General features: G+C 38.9%; 1 protein-coding gene across 7 annotated transcripts in view; it reads right to left on the minus strand.

Moving 5' to 3' along the window:
* NOX4 (NADPH oxidase 4) overlaps positions 1-19,117 on the minus strand; it is a 154,587-nt gene that overhangs the window by 75,600 nt on the left and 59,870 nt on the right. For all 7 annotated transcript variants that reach the window (XM_021062622.1, XM_013979249.2, XM_003129745.5 and 4 more), the window contains exons 9-11: positions 14,145-14,361; positions 11,433-11,597; positions 11,249-11,311 (exon numbers count right to left, since the gene is read on the minus strand). In XM_021062622.1, the coding sequence (XP_020918281.1) occupies positions 11,249-11,311; positions 11,433-11,597; positions 14,145-14,361 (445 nt within the window). The remainder of the gene's footprint in view (positions 1-11,248; positions 11,312-11,432; positions 11,598-14,144; positions 14,362-19,117) is intronic.

The following is a 19,117-nucleotide window of genomic DNA, read 5'->3' on the forward strand; positions in this document are numbered from 1 at the left end:
AAAGGACTTTAAGAACTGAGAAATGTGGCAGTAGCTGGAAGAAGATGTTAAGTCAAGAAAGGAGCTTTGAATCATCATTTTCTCTTTGGTACCCTGGTAAAAGGATGCATCCCAAACCACCAACTGAATAAATCAAGTTTAATATTAAACAACAGCTTCGCTCTGAATACTTAAGATCATATTGATGGTGAAGGCTCACATTAGGCACCAAAGGAATATTTTCTTTTCTCCTGGAAAAAAGTCAAACTAGAACTGTTAGATAATGTCTAATTTTCAGAGAATTCAGATGCCCTGTTAAATTTCCTGAACACTGGTGACCTTCTGGAGCAATTTCCACCACTGTGTCTGCTCTCACATTAAGACACACTGTTGCCTTGCTAAACTATCATCTTGCTAAACTATCATCTATCCCAGCTGAGTTCTAAGCCAGCCAAGCAAAAGATTTGTGAAACCCTAGAGAAAAGCAGTTTTTAAGAGTTAAATAGATGAGATCAAGACCTAAGATCAAAACAACTGATGCAGACTTCCTGGTTATATTTAAACCCATGGAATTAAATAAATAATAACAAAAATAGTTTGCCAGTCTTAAGAAATCCATAGTCATCCTTGTCTGGTTTTCATTGAAAACTGGAAAGACTATTCCCAAAAGACTGGTTGAGAGATTAAAAACAAAAAGCAGAAAAATGACGGCAAGTGCAGGAATGCTATGTAAAAATACAGACAATAACAAACTAACAACTAGACTTTCCTGTGACTCATGGAAAAATATGTGAAATCAGGTTCTCCAAGTTTAAAAATAATGAATCACATAACGTAGAATACAGATGTCAGGAAAGCACATGTGTGTTTCTGAATAAAAATAATAATGGAAGGATGTAGAGATATTTATGCAAACTTCAATGACTACTATAAAAAAAGCAGATTCTGCATTTTTTTCTTTATTTGAGAATCCATGAAAAATAAACCAATTAATATCACCTCAGCTAAACACTACTAAGAAATGTTGTAGTAAGCAGTAGGTTTCATGCTTTCTTAAATTTGGACTTTTTAAAATCTTCTCTGGTTTGCATATCTAAATTAGATGAGAGCATACATTAATAGATTTGTTCTGGTGGAATATCTAAACTTTGACAATTACAGCACACAGCTAGAAAAAAACTTTTAGAGATCTACTACATAGCCGAAAAACAAAATGAAAACTCAAACCAGGTTTTAAGCTAATAAAGAAGGAGAAGAATCAGAAAACCCAATTTTGGGTTCCAACTTTGTCAATTGTGTTACTGGGTATCTTAGATCCTTTAAACAATTTATGCTTTAGATACCTCCTTCCCCCAATAATCACCGAAGAAACAAATAAATCTGGTGTTTGGACTACAAATTTTTAAAGTTCGATGAATTTAGATAAACTGGAAATTATATGTGCCTCAAATTTTTTAGGTATTAAAAAGAGAATTATCTTGTAGTTCCCGCCATGACAGAGTGGGTTAAAGGATCCAGTATTGCTGTGTATCCCAGATTCAATCCCTGACCTGGGAACTTCCATATGCTGTGGGGGAAGCCATTAAAAATAAAAAATTTAAAAATCGAACTATCTCACAAAACATATATTTTAATATACATTTCATATCTGTATAGGTACGTAAATATATACGTTTAAATACATCTATTTAAAGTGTCATTTGTTGTAGAAACTGGTGCACTATTCAGGTCTTCTCCTCTCCCCTTCTTGCTCATTTCCAGGATCAAAACCCCCATTTCCCCAATCTCCCTGCTGCTGAGAGCTCACAACTGACACCCTCCCCAGGAACTGCCATCCACAGAAGAAAACCTCCCCAACCCAGGTCTAAGCATCAAATCCAAGAACTATAATTGGGGGGCACAAAGATTTGTCGTCTGGCTTCAAGATAGGATAGCCCTAAACTATTCTTTTACCTGCAGAGCTCCTGTCTGACCTGCTGAGGCCTCTGCTGAGACCATGTCCCAGTTCACCTTCTTAGCCCCTCACCCCTTACCAGGTGTTGTCTAAGTACACCTCCCAGCAAACCTCTCGCAGATCTGCTCCACTCCCGGTCTGGAAAGCCAACCTGAAACATCATCATCCTAAGGGCTAGTAACCACAAGAGGCAAATCCCCAGTCCCTGAAGTGACTCTTTCTAAACCAGCCTGTGGCCAGAGTTGAGTCAGTTATTGTACGTCAAAGAATGAAACAAAATAAAAAATTCGGTTTAATACTCTTTTGATTACCCAGCCATAATTGGAAATAAAAACCATAACAACTTCTAACTGACTGAGGATTTACTGTATGTCAGGCACCAAGCTTAGCATTTGATTATATTTTTAATTCATATTCAGAGCTCCTCAGGGACGCGCCTTGTTTTATAAAGAGGTGAACCAAAAGTAAGTGTGTTGATGATCGTGTCCAAGGTCACGGTACTAATAAGTGGGGGATCCAGGTCTCCGACCCCAGTTGTGCAGGATTCCAAAATCTATGTTCTGACACTACACAGTGCCCTCTGATCTCCGTCAACCTCTGTCAGCAAACATGTGCCTGCTGGCTGCACCCTGACAGAATGCAAGTGCTATAGCAGAAAATAATCACAACTTCCTAGAAAAGCCCATTAAATTGGCATGCCTTCCTTGTGTAGCAAAGTCAAGGTCAAGTAAAAGAAGTGTTGAAGCACTTTAAGTAATGAAAACTCCAACCTTCGGGTTTCTAACTAAATCAGCACTCAAAACTTAGCATTACTTTGACTGAAATTATGAAAAATATTATAGGGCTTCTGTGCCTTCTTGTCATCCCAATTTTTTGCATTTTCAGGTCTAAAAGCTTAGACTCCATTTTTAAAAATGAGATGAAATTCAAGCGACTGAATTTGTGATCAATGTATATTTTATAGATTGGATTTTTCCTTACACTGGCACAGTCTATTAAAATATGTATTAGACGTTTCTAGTAGGGGAATTTATTTGCCTTTCAACTCTCCACACTATTACAAGAGCTTAGCGGGGTGAACAATCTGAAATTTCAGGTACATGTTTCTCTCAAAAATACATTTTCTGGTTTCAGTAAATTTCTCCTTTAAATGGTAATTTTGGCTACTGTTGTTGACTCCAACAAGTTCGTCCAAAAGCAACAGGAGTTTTAGAAACAGGAATGCCTTGAACATGGCTGGGTAGTGAGGCAGAAGAGAGACAGGGCAGAATATCTAACAATACATCTTTCAGCCAGGAAGGTCTATATTTCTACCTTACCTGTGCCATTAACTAGTTGTGTGTTATTTAGTATCTGTGAGTCACATTTCTTTTCTGTATCATATAGGGTTAACAATGCATATCTCATAGGAATCCAGGAGAATTGATTAATATAATATCTTTAAAGATTATGAAGGACCCTCTTAGGCATTTAATTAGTAGGGACTGGAGTTCCCGTCGTGGCACAGTGGTTAACGAATCCGACAAGGAACCATGAGGTTGAGGGTTCGATCCCTGGCCTTGCTCAGTGGGTTAATGATCTGGCGTTGCCGTGAGCTGTGGTGTAGGTTGCAGACGCGGCTCGGATCCTGCGTTGCTGTGGCTCTGGCGTAGGCTGGTGGCTACAGCTCCGATTCGACCCCTAGCCTGGGAACCTCCATATGCCGTGGGAGCAGACCAAGAAATGGAAAAAAAAAAAAAGACAAAAAAAAAGAAAATTAATTAGGAGGGACTGCTATGCTTGACAAAGATGTGGTGTGTACACAATTTTAGTGGGAATCATCATATGAGAAGTTTGTTTTGCTTTGTTCTATGTCAAAGGAACCCTTAAGGGAACTATCTAGTGAAAATGTTTGAAAAGCATGCATTTTACAGGTAAGTGCCAAATAGAAGTAATTGGACAAAAAGAAGGAAATGACAGGAAAAGGCAGTAAATTAACATAATAACAACATAATAACATAATGTAAAAGTTAGCTTAGAAATGTTTTTGTTTTACTCAAATTCATTTCCAGGCAGCACTAAGTCTGTTCCCTCTTATGAAAAAAAAAAAAAAAAAAAACTCCCTTGGGGGATGGCAGGAGAGGGCCAGCTAGCAATCTCCCCAAATCTGGGAAGGCTACAAACCACTTCCCAAGGCTACACAGAGAACATGGGACACAGATGGCGGGCTGAAAAGAATGTCCTTTGCCTTAAAATTTCTTTGAGAAACCAACTACTGTTACCATTTAAAATACCTATGAGATATTATTCTTTTTAAAACACTTAAACCTTAAACTAGGGTTTAATAGGGCATAATCAAAACATACCAAAAAACGATGTTTAAAATAAGGACGAATGTGAAAACAAAACTTAAACTTGTAAAGTCAAGATCCATTTCGTCCTGTGGGTTGCTAGGCAAACCTAAGAAATATTGATAACATTTATCAAATAAGCAAAAGAAATTAGGAACTAATTCTCCACTGTTTAAGCCTTGAGAATAGGGCAGTGGAGGGGGAAAATGACCTGCTGTCTCTGCTCAGATAGTCTCCATAAATTGTGCCCCCCCCACCCCCCGTCACCAGTCTTTATTGGTTCTTCCTCAACCACCTTTGCCATGGTACCTTTCCCCCCTCCTCTTCTCAGCTAAAGGGAACCAGACACCATGACCTTCAAGATTCGACTCAGGGAGTTCCTGTCGTGGCGCAGTGGTTAACGAATCCGCCTAGGAACCATGAGGTTGCGGGTTCGGTCCCTGCCCTTGCTCAGTGGGTTAACGATCCGGCGTTGCCGTGAGCTGTGGTGTAGGTTGCAGACGCGGCTCGGATCCCGCGTTGCTGTGGCTCTGGCGTAGGCTGGTGGCTACAGCTCCGATTCAACCCCTGGCCTGGGAACCTCCATATGCCGTGGGAGCGGCCCAAGAAATAGCAACAAAAGACAAAAAGACAAAAAAAAAAAAAAAAAAAAAAAGATTCGACTCAGAACCTGACTGGAAGCCTGCCCTTTGACTGAGAGCCACTTCGCCATAAGCATTTCCTCTTTCTCCTTAAATCGCCTTGCTTTTCCTATTCTCTGGCTTCACCTTCCAAGGAAGAGAGGACAGAAAAAGACATTCTGTCTAGGAAGTATTTCTCAGGTAAGTCCCAAACACTAACCATCTATTAAGTGTTATTCACCTTTTCAACAGATACATATCAGGTCACTTTGTGTACCAGACACTGTGATACAAATGCATCTTTGAAAAGTCTCCTGGAGCTTTATTTATGGTCTTGGAGGAAGACAGACATTAAATGATTATTTCAATGACACTAATTGCTGAAGAGAGTATACAGGGTCTTATGGGGGAAAAGGCAAGACAATGTGTGGTATCTGGAGTGTGAACAGATAGGACGGGACTAAGATGGCGGAAGAGAAGGGCTGGAGCTCAACTTCTCTCTTAAAAACAACAACATTCATAACTAAAAGCTGAGCAATTTCTACCCAAATGACCGGAAACCTTAAAAAAGATACCCTACTCCAGAAGACAAAGAGGAGGCCACATCAAGAGGTAGGAGGGGCGATGTCGCGATATAAACAACCCCACACCTCCCGGGTGGGACGCCCCACAGACTGAAAACTAACTGGTTCACAGAGACTCACCTACAGGAGTGAGAGTTCTGAGCCCCACATCAAATCCTCACGTGTGGGGGTCTGGCACTGGGAGAAGGAGCCCCTGGAGCATCTGGCATTGAAGGCCAGGGGGCTTGTGCGCAGGAGCTCCACGGGACTGAGGGAAACGGAGACGCCCTTCTTAAAAGGCGCACACAGACTTTCACGTGCACTGGGTCCCAGGGCAAAGCAGAGTCTCCATAGGAATCTGGGTCAAACCTGACTGCAGTTCTTGGAGGACCTCCTGGGAAAACAGGGGTGAACGTGGCTTGTTGTGAGGGAAGGACATTGGAAGCAAAGCTCTCGGAAATATTCAGCAGCTGCCTTTCTCTGGAGGTGGCCATTTCGGGAAAACCTGGCCCCACCTGTCGGGCAGCTCTGAGAAGCCCCAGGGCAAACAACAACCCAGGTGGGATCACAGCCCCACCCCTCAGTAAACAGGCTCCCTAAAGACCCCCCAGGCACACAGCTGCCTCTAATCCCATCCAGAGACTAAGCCCCACCCACCAGAGGGATTAGAATCAGCTCCACCTACCAGGGGGCAGGCATCAGCCCCTCCCATCAGGAAGCCTACAACAAGCCCCCATACCACTTCAGCCAATGGGGGGGGGGGGCAGACACCAGAAGTAAGAGAGGCTACAACTCTATTATCTGTAAAAAGGTCACCACAACAAAAACCTATAAAAATGAAAAGACAGAGGACTATAACTCAGATGAGGGAGAAAGGAAACACCCCAGAAAATCAGCTAAGTGATCAGGAGATTCTCAGCCTCCAGGAAAAAGACTTTAGACTGTGGATGCTGAAGATGATGTAAGACATTGGAAATAAACTGGAGGCAAAGATGGATAACTTACAGGAAACATTGAGCAAAGAGATACAAGATATAAAACTTAAACAAGAAGAGATGCAAAATACAATAACTCAAATAAAAAATTCACTAGAAGCAGCTATCAGCAGAATACAGGAGGCAGAAGAACGAATAAGTGAGGTGGTGGAGGACAGATTAGTGGAGTGTGAACAAATGGAAGAAGCAGTGTTTGGTTCCCAGGGCCAAAAAAAAAGATTAGTTGAGAAAAAAGATCCAAAAGTGGGAAAGTAGAAAAGCGTTAAATAAATAAGAATAAAATGTAATGGGATTAAGAACATCTCAAAACCATTAATATGGTATGAGGCGCTATGAATTTTTTAAAGGGACATACACTGAGCACTATTAGGTCTTTTCTTGTTTTTCTTAGAGAATTTTCAGAGAATGGTGTTCTTTTAAGAGAACTGAAGAAGTAGCATGGAAGAAGTAGAAAGAATAAGGAAAAGGCTTTACTTAATTGAAGTAAGTAAGAGAGAAGAAAACCTATGATGGATATAGAATCCCAAGCAACCACCCTCTTGGCCTCCATCCAACACTCTCCTGACCTGAATTTTCTGAAATAAGCCTGCACTGGACATGGAGCCTTCCTGCTGAGAACTCACCAGCCTCCTCTAGAGTCAGTGGTGGTCCTTTTTATATGAAGCTGCTCATAGGAGACTCGAGGGGACTGTATACCTAACAGAGCCTCACTAAGTTGAGAAGACGGTCTACCCTGCCCAGCCAAACACATCCCACTTCCCAAAGTAGTCACTAAACCAATATTCATTAAGAATTAATGTTTGTAGTTCCTGTCGTGGCGCAGTGGTTAACGAATCCGACTAGGAACCATGAGGTTGCGGGTTCGGTCCCTGCCCTTGCTCAGTGGGTTAACAATCAGGCGTTGCCGATTGGACCCCTAGCCCGGGAACCTCCATATGCCGTGGGAGCGGCCCAAGAAATGGCAAAAAGACAAAAAAAAAAAAAAAAAGAATTAATGTTTTGTTGTTCCTATTCTCAGATCTAAGGATTCCATGCGGGAAAAATTTAATAATCCTTCATTCACAGGACAAAATGTCAGGTCCCTGAGATAATTCTTATGGCATTTTAACTTGTTTAGTCCTTAGACTTCTATTCCCCTCTCTCTCTTTTTAAATTCATATCCAAACACTATTCTTTGGGAGTCGATCACAGCAAAAATGGGAAACAATTTTGAATTTGACAATGAAATGATCTTTCAGAAGTCTACACCGCATGACAGGATTCAGAAACTCATGGTAGCCAAAGTAATTTTTACAGACTTCCAAGAAAGGATCCTAGTTGAGTAAGCAAAAATTATCCTTAGACGATGATGTTCGTTGGAGTACTTGAGTATTTGAGCAGAATCCTCATAGGCAAACCAGTTGAAAGTTATCTGTTTTTGCGGAAGTGAGATTGGAGTCCCCAGAATACATGCTCAGTGCTCTCACCCCTCATCTTCTCTACTGTCTCCTAAATTCTCTCCTCTTAGAGTGGCTCCTAAGGAACCTCTGTGGGGCACTTGAGAAGTTTATGCTACATTGGGCAAGCACAGTGGTTCCCACGATTTTGCCCCTCAAGGCATCTTTGGCAATGTCTGGAAACATTTTTCACTGTTACAAGTTAGGGATACTATTGGTTTCCAGTGGTTAGAGACTAGGGACCCACTAAACACCCTATAATGTGCAAGACAATGTGCCTCATCAAAGAATTGTCTGTCCCCAAATGTCAATGATAATTAGATTGAAAAGTCCTTACAAACAATCCTGTGAGTGAGACAGCTTTTGTTTTTGTTTTCGTTTTATTTTGCTTTTTAGGGCCATACCTGTGACACATGCAAGTTCCCAGGCGGGGTTGAATCAGAGCTGCAGCTGCCAGCCTACACCTCAGTCACAGCAAGCAGGATCCAAGCTGCATCTGCGACCTACACCACAGCTCACAGCAATGCCAGATCCTTAACCCACTGAGCAAGGCCAGGGATTGAACCTGCACTCTCATGGATACTAGGTGGGTTTATTACTGCTGAGCCACAACGGGAACTCCCCCATGAGATAGCTTTTTAAGTTTCTAGACTTATCTCATAGTTCTTTGTTCTATGGAATTAAAATTTATTCCCCTAAGACTTTTTATCTATTAGTCTTATTTCTACACCTCGGGATTCCAAAGGAAACATATTTCATTCTTCATCTACACGATGGATTTTCAAATGACTGAGACTGCTGTGATAGCTCCAAAGCTTCTCATTTTCAGGTTGAAAAACCACATGTTCATGTTCCCTACCTGTTTCTCAAAAAACAAAAACAAAAACACAACATAACTGCAGAAGTGAAGGTGATAATCCAAATTAAAAGCATGTATTTTGAGATATGAAAGTATTAATAGTGCAGATACCAAGTACTGACCACAAACCATGTGACAAAGGTTTTGTTTTGTTTTTTTAATTTCTTAATTTCTTGTCTTTTTAGGGCTGCACCCATGGCATATGGAAGCTCCCAGGCTAGGGGTCGAATCAAAGCTACAGCTGCTGGCCTCACCACAACCACAGCAACACGGGATCCGAGCCATGTCTGCCACCTACACCACAGCTCACAGCAACGCTGGATCCTCAACCGACTGAGCAAGGCCAGGGATGGAATCTGCGTCCTCATGGATGCTAGTTGGGTTCCTTAACCGCTGAGCCACAGCAGGACTCCGTAGGGAAGGTTTTAGACACATTATTTTATTAAACTTACACTGACAAGATCCCTTCCAGTGAAGTATCATCAGCACTTACTTTGCAGATGATGGAAGCGAGGCCTAGAGGGCTCCAGAGATCCACTCACAGACAGAACTAACCAGTGACAGAGCTGCAAATGAATTCTAAAGTTCACGGCCTTCGTGCGAACACTAACTACCCTTTACCTCACATATGTCTCCCTGTCTCAGCTCTCTCTCCTACCACCAGGCCCTGCTCCTCTGTCCACTTCCTACATGTCCTTCTTCCCTTTTTCTTTTCCTCCCATCTGTGCTGCAAGCCAGCAACAGGGGTATCCCAGCTCTCATCCAATCAGCTTTCAGGAAGCAGGTTAGGCCACATAGAACGTTTGCACAAAGCCCTTCAGGCACATCACTTCATCTCTCCCTTGTCCCCGGAAAGGATCCTTGACCAACTCAAAGAGGTCAGATCCAGAAGCCTCTATTCTATTCATTGTGTACCATAGGTGAAAAGTTCCTAAATTTCCTGTTTTGGGAGAGTATACAAATTTTCGGTGGCAATATAAACTAAAAAGTAAATAATCTTCTCTGGTTTTGTGGAAGCTGGGTGACAGGTATGTGGGAGTTCACTATGCTATTGTCGATTAAGTAAAATTTCGTTTGCATATCTTAAGCATATATTTTTATTGATTGATTGATTGATTGATTGATTGATTGATTGATTTTGTCTTTTTGCCTTTTCTAGGGCCGCACTCGCGGCACATGGAGGTTCCCAGGCTAGGGGGTCTAATCGGAGCTATAGCTGCCGGTCTACACCAGACACACAGCAACGCGGGATCCGAGCCGCGTCTGCAACCTACACCACAGCTCATGGCAATGTCGGATCCTTAACCCACTGAGCAAGGTCAGGGATCAAACCCGAAACCTCATGGTTCCTAGTCAGATTCATTAACCACTGAGCCATGACAGGAATTCCTTAAGCATATATTTAAACATTTGGTCCCTGACTCATTTGCTTTTGTTAGAAATGGAATAAAATCATAATCCTCATCATCAATGGGGAATATTAAGTAAATTACAGTACTTTCCCACTGTGAAATATTTTGCAGCAGCTAAAAAGAAAGAGGCATATGCAAATATGGTAACATGGAAAGTTGTCTATGATATATTGTTGGGTAAAAAGAGAAAATTATAAAACAAATGATCCAGGAAACAAATGCCAAATGACTGTATATGCCAAAATATATAGAAAATATTTAAAGGAATACATACCAAAATTGAGAAAAGGATTGGGAAGTGGGGAATATGAGGAGAGTCCAATGTGATCTTAAACACATGTTAATTATTTACTTTTACATAATGTGCTCATACCATTTGCATAATGCAAAACAAAATGTTAAACGATGAGCTAAAAATACTTCATGATGCTATTATTCCCCCATTATTTAACCTATTTTATTTTTCTTTTTCTTTTTTTATTTTATTTATTTATTTTTTTATTTTTTTATTTTTCCCACTGTACAGCAAGGGGGTCAGGTTATCCTTACATGTATACATTGCAATTTCAGTTTTTTCCCCCACCCTTTCTTCTGTTGCAACATGAGTATCTAGACATAGTTCTCAATGCTTCATTTTATTTTTCTGACTTTATTTTGCTTTTCCTCCTCCATACAGAGCCTGGGTGCCAATTACACTGGGCTTTTTCTTCTCTAAGTATTTTCTTATGATTCCACTTCAACCCAGAGGAAACCTCTTTTCCTTAAGTTTAACCTCTCTAAAAAAAATCATACACATACATCTTGGTATGCACTTCACTAAAGGAAGAGTGTGAATATCCAAGAAATTTTTTGCATTTTGAACCGGTTTAATAAATTTAATATACTACTTCCTAAAGTTCAAAGTTGTAGAAAACAATAAATAGTTACAAAGTTTCTAAATAGATAATTACATTTCTTTGTAAAAAGATGGCTTACTTGAACATTAAGGATATTGCGACAGCCTTGAATGATTTTTTAGAATGAGGTGGAATACACACACGAAAAAGAAAAGTATGCATTTCAATCCAAAACGTTTTAAAATCAACAAACAAGTTTCTTACCATTGTGAGGGTAAATGGATGGTTTTCTAACGCAGACACACTGGGACAATGTAGAATAATATACTAAAAGGCAACAAACAATTTTTAAATGACGAAGAAAGAAGTTCAAATATTCCAGTGATGCTAATTTTCAAACAATAATGGCGATGAAGGGTATTTTAAAAGTTGCTGGACACTGACTCACCTGACCAGGTCTTGCTTTAAAATTTTCTTTGACCATTCGGATTTCCATGACATCTGAGGGATGACTTATGACCGAAATGATGGTGACTGGTTTATTGCTCCGGATACACCTATAAAGTCTTTCGGCACAATACAGGCACAAAGGTCCAGAAATCCAAAGCCAGGTCTAATAGAGAATTTTTGAAATATACTTTAAGAAATACTTGTATAAATCTTTATATCCTGTCCAACTGCTTGTTTGACACGTTATAGTAATAATACAGGAATAAAATCTTAATCTATATTTTAAATACAAAGTGTAAAGAAAAATGAGTAAAAAAAAAAAAATAGATGCTCACTGCAACTTACTCAAACAAGAGCAAAGTATAAAATAAAAGGGAAAATAAGGCCAAAATCTATCCCCGCCAAGCCATTGCCAAGGCTACCATAACTACCATTAACATGTAAGCATATATATATATTTTATAATTTTATTGGAGTATAATTGCTTCACAATGTTGTGTTAGTTTCAGATGTGTAACAAAGTGATTCAGTTATACATGTACATATAATCATTCTTTTTTCACATACTTTTCCCATATAGGTTCTTACAGAATATTGAGTTTTCTGTGCTATACAGTAGGTCCTTATTGGTTATTTATGTTATATCTAGTAGCGTGTATATGCTACATACTTTGTTTCATATATCCTTCTGTGCAACAAACATGTGTAATATACAATATCTTTCTTTAAAGAGAGAAGAAATTAAAAGCGCACATAAATCTGAAGATGATTTTAGAACAAAATGTACCAGAGGAGTATCTGCTAAAAAAATAAAACCCTAGATATTTTTATTGCACATAATGTATATGCATAATGAACATATACCAAATGTATACCCAATATAAAATATGCACATGCACTATGTTTTAAAATATGAGATATGGGAGTTCCCATTGTGGCGCAGTGGTTAACGAATCCAACTAGGAACCCTGAGGTTGCAGGTTCGGTCCCTGGCCTTGCTCAGTGGGTTAATGATCTGGCATTGTCGTGAGCTGTGGTGTAAGTCGCAGATGCGGCTCGGATCTGGTGTTGCTGTGGCTCTGGCGTAGGCTGGCGGCTACAGCTCCGATTAGACCCCTAGCCTGGGAACCTCCCATATGCGGTGGGGTGGCCCAAGAAAAGGCAAAAAGACAAAAAAATAAAATAAAATAAAATAAAATAAAATATGAGATATACTATGCATGTTGTTCACAACTCACTTTTGCATAATATAACACAAAACATAAGCTAATATTTAGAATTTGGAGATCATGACAATTGTGCATGTGTGCTGGAGGGACAGTACTAGATTCCAGGATAACTGCATAGCCTGTGTGGCCAACCTTTTTCCTCTAACTGCACATTTTCTCTCCCTCAACACCTGGAAGCCTCCAACCCAAAACGATTTTGATGGTCACATTTTTAAACCTTATTTAAGGAGTGATTCCAGAACCTCCTTCTTCCATGCAGACAGAGCATGCCTCTTCTTCACATTTAGATAGAAACTGTGTGAAGAGGAAGTGTCACAGGACAAGCTCTGCAACTTTGGGAAAGTCCCTTACCCTTGGCCCATCAGGTGGTGCATAAGTAAAACAGTGGTCATAATACCCACCTCCTTGCGTGTAGCATTCGGTGAAGCCCAGAAAAGCTTGCAAAGTTTAGCAGAAATCTAGAGGATTATTACTAACGATAAACACAAGACTCACACACTCATTCCAAAGACACCTACACATCACTCTACCTTTTGACTCCTCTTTCTTCTTCTTAAAACGGAGCATTTAACATCACTAATCTCTAACTTCCATTTGGTATAAACAAAGAGTACAGGGCATAATACTCATGTGGGTATTTTTTTTTTAAACAGGAGCAAGATTAGAATTTTATTTTATTTTTAACAAAATATAATCAACATATAAGATGGTATAAGTTCAAGGTGTACGACATGGCCACAAGGCGACAACGCCATGGCCACAAGGGGCGATAAGGGTCCTTACCAAACTACTAGCGGGGTATTTGGGGCAGAAGCTTCCTAAGAGCAAGTGTTTTAGTCAACAACCTGGTTTTGCACTCTACTTCTGCCATGTGTTAGTTTGTAAAGTTTGGTCAGGGTATTTTGCGCTTTTAAGCCACAATTTCCTCATCAGAAAGTTGAGGATGATAGTAATTGCTTGAAAGAGGCATTGTGAATGTTAAAAGAAATAATGCATACAATACATTTTAGCACAGCGCCTAGCAATGATATTAAACATTCAATAAATTGATTTTACAACTTAATGTTTATGATATTATACATGATACTGTATCATACTATTATACCATAATAATAATCATTAGCAGTATTAGTTCTTTCACTATTATTTTTCTTATTCAACCTATTTTTCCCAATGCATAAGAAAAGTATCTTTTCCACCTTTCTTATAAGCACCAGTGCCCCTGCATGCAAAGATCATGTGTTAGTTAAGCAGGAAGTTTCTATATTCCGCAATGTCATAGGTCTTTCTCCTTGAACTATCTATTGGTTGCCTATAATGGAACAACAGGCACTAGCTTGCTATGAAACATCCTGAAACAGCCTCTTCCACAAGAACAATTGCTTTCTACACTTTTAAAAACATATTTAAATGCAATGTTAATCAATTGTTATGGGAATATGCCTTTGAAAAGACCAGCAAAGACAAAGAATTAATCTGACCTGCGGAAAGTTAGCTTGGAACCTGGGCTCTTCCATGCAGATCTTCACAAATGTGCGCTGGGTAAGCTCGTCTGGTTCTGAAAATCCTCCAGGGACAGATTCATGAACATGTTCTGGAAGATACTCTGCTAAGTGGACATCCTGGTAGTGCGTTCCATTAAGATTGATGCAGCCAGGAGGGTGGGTATCTAAATTAGTCTGATACTTCAGCAGCCCTCTAAAATTAAGAATAAAAGTAAGAACAGGGAGATGAAAAGGAGATTGAAATCAGAGGACACAGTACAAGAAAATAACCTTTCTTTCTTGTTAACTTTACACAGCATTTATCCAAAAAGTGTATCTCATATATCTTGCTTAAAAGCAACTGAGAAATCTTAAAATGTCTAATAAACTCTTTACTAAGGAACTAAATCAACGAATTCAGTTCACGCCCCTCAAAAGGCCACAAATACATAGTCGGGAAGATACATGCAATCTTTCCAAATATTCTTGAATTTGACAGCCTTTACTTCAAGTCTATTAGGCATTCATACAATCAGATACAAAATTTTCACTTCAGTAAACACTATAATGATGAGTACTTTCATTATATTTTCAAACACAAATGGAAAAGTACAGGGATCATATTTGATTTGGCTAAGACTAGACAAAATAAGACTTGCTGATTTACAGAGATATATTAAACAAACATAGTAACAGAAGCTGGAAGCTTGCATCTCCTACGGCCCGAAAGCGAGGTAATACACAGTAGTCAGACTCTAACCCTGTTTATTTTTCAATTTCTCCATAAACAGGACCACATAAAAGGCTCAAAATAATGAATCAGGAAGGAGACCTGAAACCCTAAAATCCCATTCTGATTGTTTCATATTTTGTCAGATTTAAGATAAGCCATTTAACTTTGTGGGTTCTGTACTTCTTATCATAAGGAGCTAAGTAAGATCTACCTCACAGGGACAGAGCATTAAACAATAAATTATACAGAAATTTTTTTGCATAAACCAATCTTGAAGAAAAAAGCAACCTTTGGAAAAGCATTGAAAATGTTTCAGTGTATTTATTTTAACTTTGAAGATATTAAAAATTTGGTTTCTGAAAGTATTTTTCCTGGTCAGCTAAGAGTAAATTATTCTCCATGGTCCCCCAAAAATTAATTTTAGGATATTAAAAGTGCATCTTTATGTACATCACAGCTATAATAATTTTATAAGTTATTTCACAAAGATAATATTTTAAAACAAAAACAATAACAAAAATAATAATAATAAGTAGATCCAATAAATGAAAGTTAGGAAAGCAATCACCAAGGTGGTCTTTGGTGGAGACCCATCTACTCAACCCCATCATTCTCCCTTTTCCCTCTTTTGCTTCTGTTCTATTCTCTTTCTCTCTTCATTTTATTTTACTTTCTTCCCTATAAGTTGTCATTCTGAAGTCATTAGAGAGTACAGAGTCCATAATAGGAACCTCTAAGTGTGGGCTGCAGTTACATAATATCCATGCTAAGCCACACACACATTTTTTTTAAAGTAATGCAATAGATATGACCTAGGTATGTAATAAATGAATGGATAATATTCAAATGTGATCCAAGTACATAATCCTTTATAGAGATCTGGTCATATAATACAATGGTCATGACATTGTATTTGGAAAACCTAGTATATTTAGGGAAATGCTAGAAAATTGGGTGGTGATGATCATTGTACAACTATAAATAGAATAAAATTCATTGAGAAATTAAAAAAGAAGAAAACCTATTAATGCAATTCAGCTTCGATTACAAGTAATAAGTTACCAAACTTGTTCCTACTGACCATCGTGAAAGTAGCAGCTGACAGGTAGGTAGGCCACGCATCTCAAGCATTTTTTTCTATTGGCTGTAATTTGAACAAACATTGGCATAATGCAACTGGCACTATCCTAGGTGGTGCTACAGAATTCAAAACGTAGTCAAATCTCGCACCTAACCCTCCAGGAACTTAAATTCCAGTTTAGAGAAGCTGAATATAAGTCAGACCAGAGATGATAATTGGAGTAGAGTGATTTAATAAAAGCTTAGTAATGAACAGCGGACAACAAGTCCAGTACAGAGCAGGCGATGTACAGTCACATTATCCTCATGACTACATGAAATAGGAATTATTATTCCCATTTTACAAATAAAGAAATGATTTTAATCTATTAAGTAACACCCCAGGGTTATACACCTAGTAAGTGGCAGAGCCAAGGTTTGAACCCAGGTCTGACTCAAATTTTACAGCATGTTAGTTCATGGGATTACTGGTTCCCCACGACATACCCTTAAAGAAGGTAAGGAAGGGGAAGGTGGATATTTATTAAGAAAGTATGTCAGGAATTTTGTAAATATCTCTTTCCCACTTAAGCTTCAAAACAAAATAATCATACAAGTATTTGTATTCCCATTACACTGATGAGAAACCCAAGGCTATTGTTTAGGAAAGAGATTAACTAATTAGTATTCAAAGCATGGGATTTAGAAACCTGGATCCCCCTCACCCCAGAAACCTATATTATGCAAAGCAAATCAATTGTTTAAAAGAAACTGGAGTTCCCTCTGTGGCTTGGCGGTAACTAATCCAACTAGTATCCAAGAGGAGGTGAGGTTGATCCCCGACCTCACTCAGTGGGTTAAAGGATATGGTGCTGCCACTGCCATTGCCTTGAGCTGTGGTGTAGGTCACAGATGCAGCTCAGATCTGGCATTTGCTGTGGCTGTGGTGCAGGCCGGCAGCTGCAGCTCTGATTCAGACCCTACCCTGGGAACTGCCACATGGCGCAGATGCAGCCCTAAAAAGGAAAAAAAAGAAAAGAAAAGAAACAGACATTAAGAAAAAAATGAACAAAATCCTGGAAATGAGGTCACATACAGCATGACCTAATTTAAGAAAATGCTTAACATCAGGTAAAGGAATGTAACTTACTCCTTCTAAGTCCTAATGCTCAGGCAGACATCACCCCACATGCTAACTGGTCCTTAGAATAAACAATGTTGCTGTTCTTGGTATATGAAGTAGCACCTAATATTCTAAAATCCCTGTTACTTTTGAGAGTTTTATGTTATTTTAAGCTATCCTCAAATTGAATGGTATAGACTACCCTGTCTCAAAACCCTATTGAAATGTTATTTTTTTTGGTTCAGATTGTAATTGTTGCCATTGAAGAAACATGGAAAAGAGAGAAAAGACCTATAGACAGACAATGATAGCAAAAAAAAAAAAGTATGAATCTCATCTCAGGTTATTTGGCTAACTTAGGTGGTACAGATACTGTTGGGTTCAAAAGGAAAGACGCTGGCAGGATTTGAACTTAGTATTGGAAGGACAGGTAGTACATGCCAGACAGGTGCCTAATGCTTCAATACCTATTCCCACAAACTTCATAGTACATTTGGGTGGTAAAGATCAATGACTGACCTTTTGAAGCCCAAGACCCCTGAGTCAGTCAGTGGCCAAGTCAGAGCACAGAGGCCAAGCTCCTTTCTGTGTACAGACCTGCTCCCCCTGCAGAATCACCATTCTACTTATGAACAAAATTCTGAAATGCAAGTCCAATATATGCAATGAATAAACTGTACTTCTGAAACTGAAGTACAATCTATGCAATGAATAGGGATTCTTCTCCTCCTGCAGCACCCCCATTCTACTTATGAACAATATTCTGAAACTGAAGTACAATATATGCAATAAATAAATCTTTTCAGAACAATATTCTGAAACTGAAGTACAGTATATGCATTGAGTAAAATTTTATATACTAAGGAGGTAGTATATTTCTACCAAACCGATCATTTCATATTCTCTTTCTAGTTCAAGTAAACACAGTAACTTACGTTTTCACTGTACTGGTTAAAAAAATAGAAGTGTTCATTTCTTTGGTACTGGTGCAGAACTTAGAACAGGCAAACAGAATATAATACTTCTTTAAAAATTATATTTCAAGCCCATAGAGTAATTTCTTTGAAGAATTTTGAATAGGAATGTATATTAGAAATAACAGATATTTAGATTAGTATAGAAAAATCAGATATCATCTCTTTAATTCACTTACTTCACTGTAACCACATTTGTTAAAATTGAGTTAAAATACCCTTGTGGTCTTCATGATTTCTTTGAATCCCGAGTGCCTGAATTATTTCAGCAGACATAACATGCAGGTCTTTCTTTAGAGTTTAATGCAAACCTCTCAAACACAACAGAGCCCGCTTTAACATCTGAAATAACGCATAGCTCTGTGTCCATCTGCCAAACAACACTGATCATTCTCCTGGACCCTCATCACCACTGAGATATACCTGTTTCTCATTTATTTAACTTATTTAAAACTTATGAGTTAAAATCATATAGCCCCTGCTTACAATTTAGTGCACTGCTATCCAATAGAACTTTCTGGAATGGTGGAAATCATCTAAATCTGTGCTGTCCGGCCAAGGACTACATGTGGCTCTTGAGCTACCTAAGTGTGGTAGTGCAGGCAAAAAAAAACCCCTAAATTTTTCATATTATTTCACTTTAGTTAATCTAAATTGAATAACCACAGCACAATGTGAATGGGAATAATTAGACATGAAAGCAACAACAACAACACGAGTATAGATGTATACTGTATAGATGATGCTATACAGATGTATAGTGACTTCTGGAGAGTATATGGAAATGACAAACTCTGATTAGGACATTCTGGGAAGGGCTTCTTGGAGGAAGCAACCGAAGAATTTCGAGACTCCAATGTTAGAGAATAGGAGAATGGCATTCCAATACGTGAGAGGAGAAGGAACAAAGGCACAGCATTTATTCCCAAATCGATAGAAGGAATAACATCTTAGGCATTGATATAGCCTCCTTATAACCATACTCACTGCCGAAGCTCATCAGCCCTCCAGCAAGTTTCTTGCATGTAGTAAGTCTTCACTGCAAGTCTAGTGAATTGATTTGAAAAGCAAATAATAGCTA

This window comes from Sus scrofa, chromosome 9, assembly GCF_000003025.6.
Source record: "Sus scrofa isolate TJ Tabasco breed Duroc chromosome 9, Sscrofa11.1, whole genome shotgun sequence".
Classification (NCBI taxonomy): domain Eukaryota; kingdom Metazoa; phylum Chordata; class Mammalia; order Artiodactyla; family Suidae; genus Sus; species Sus scrofa.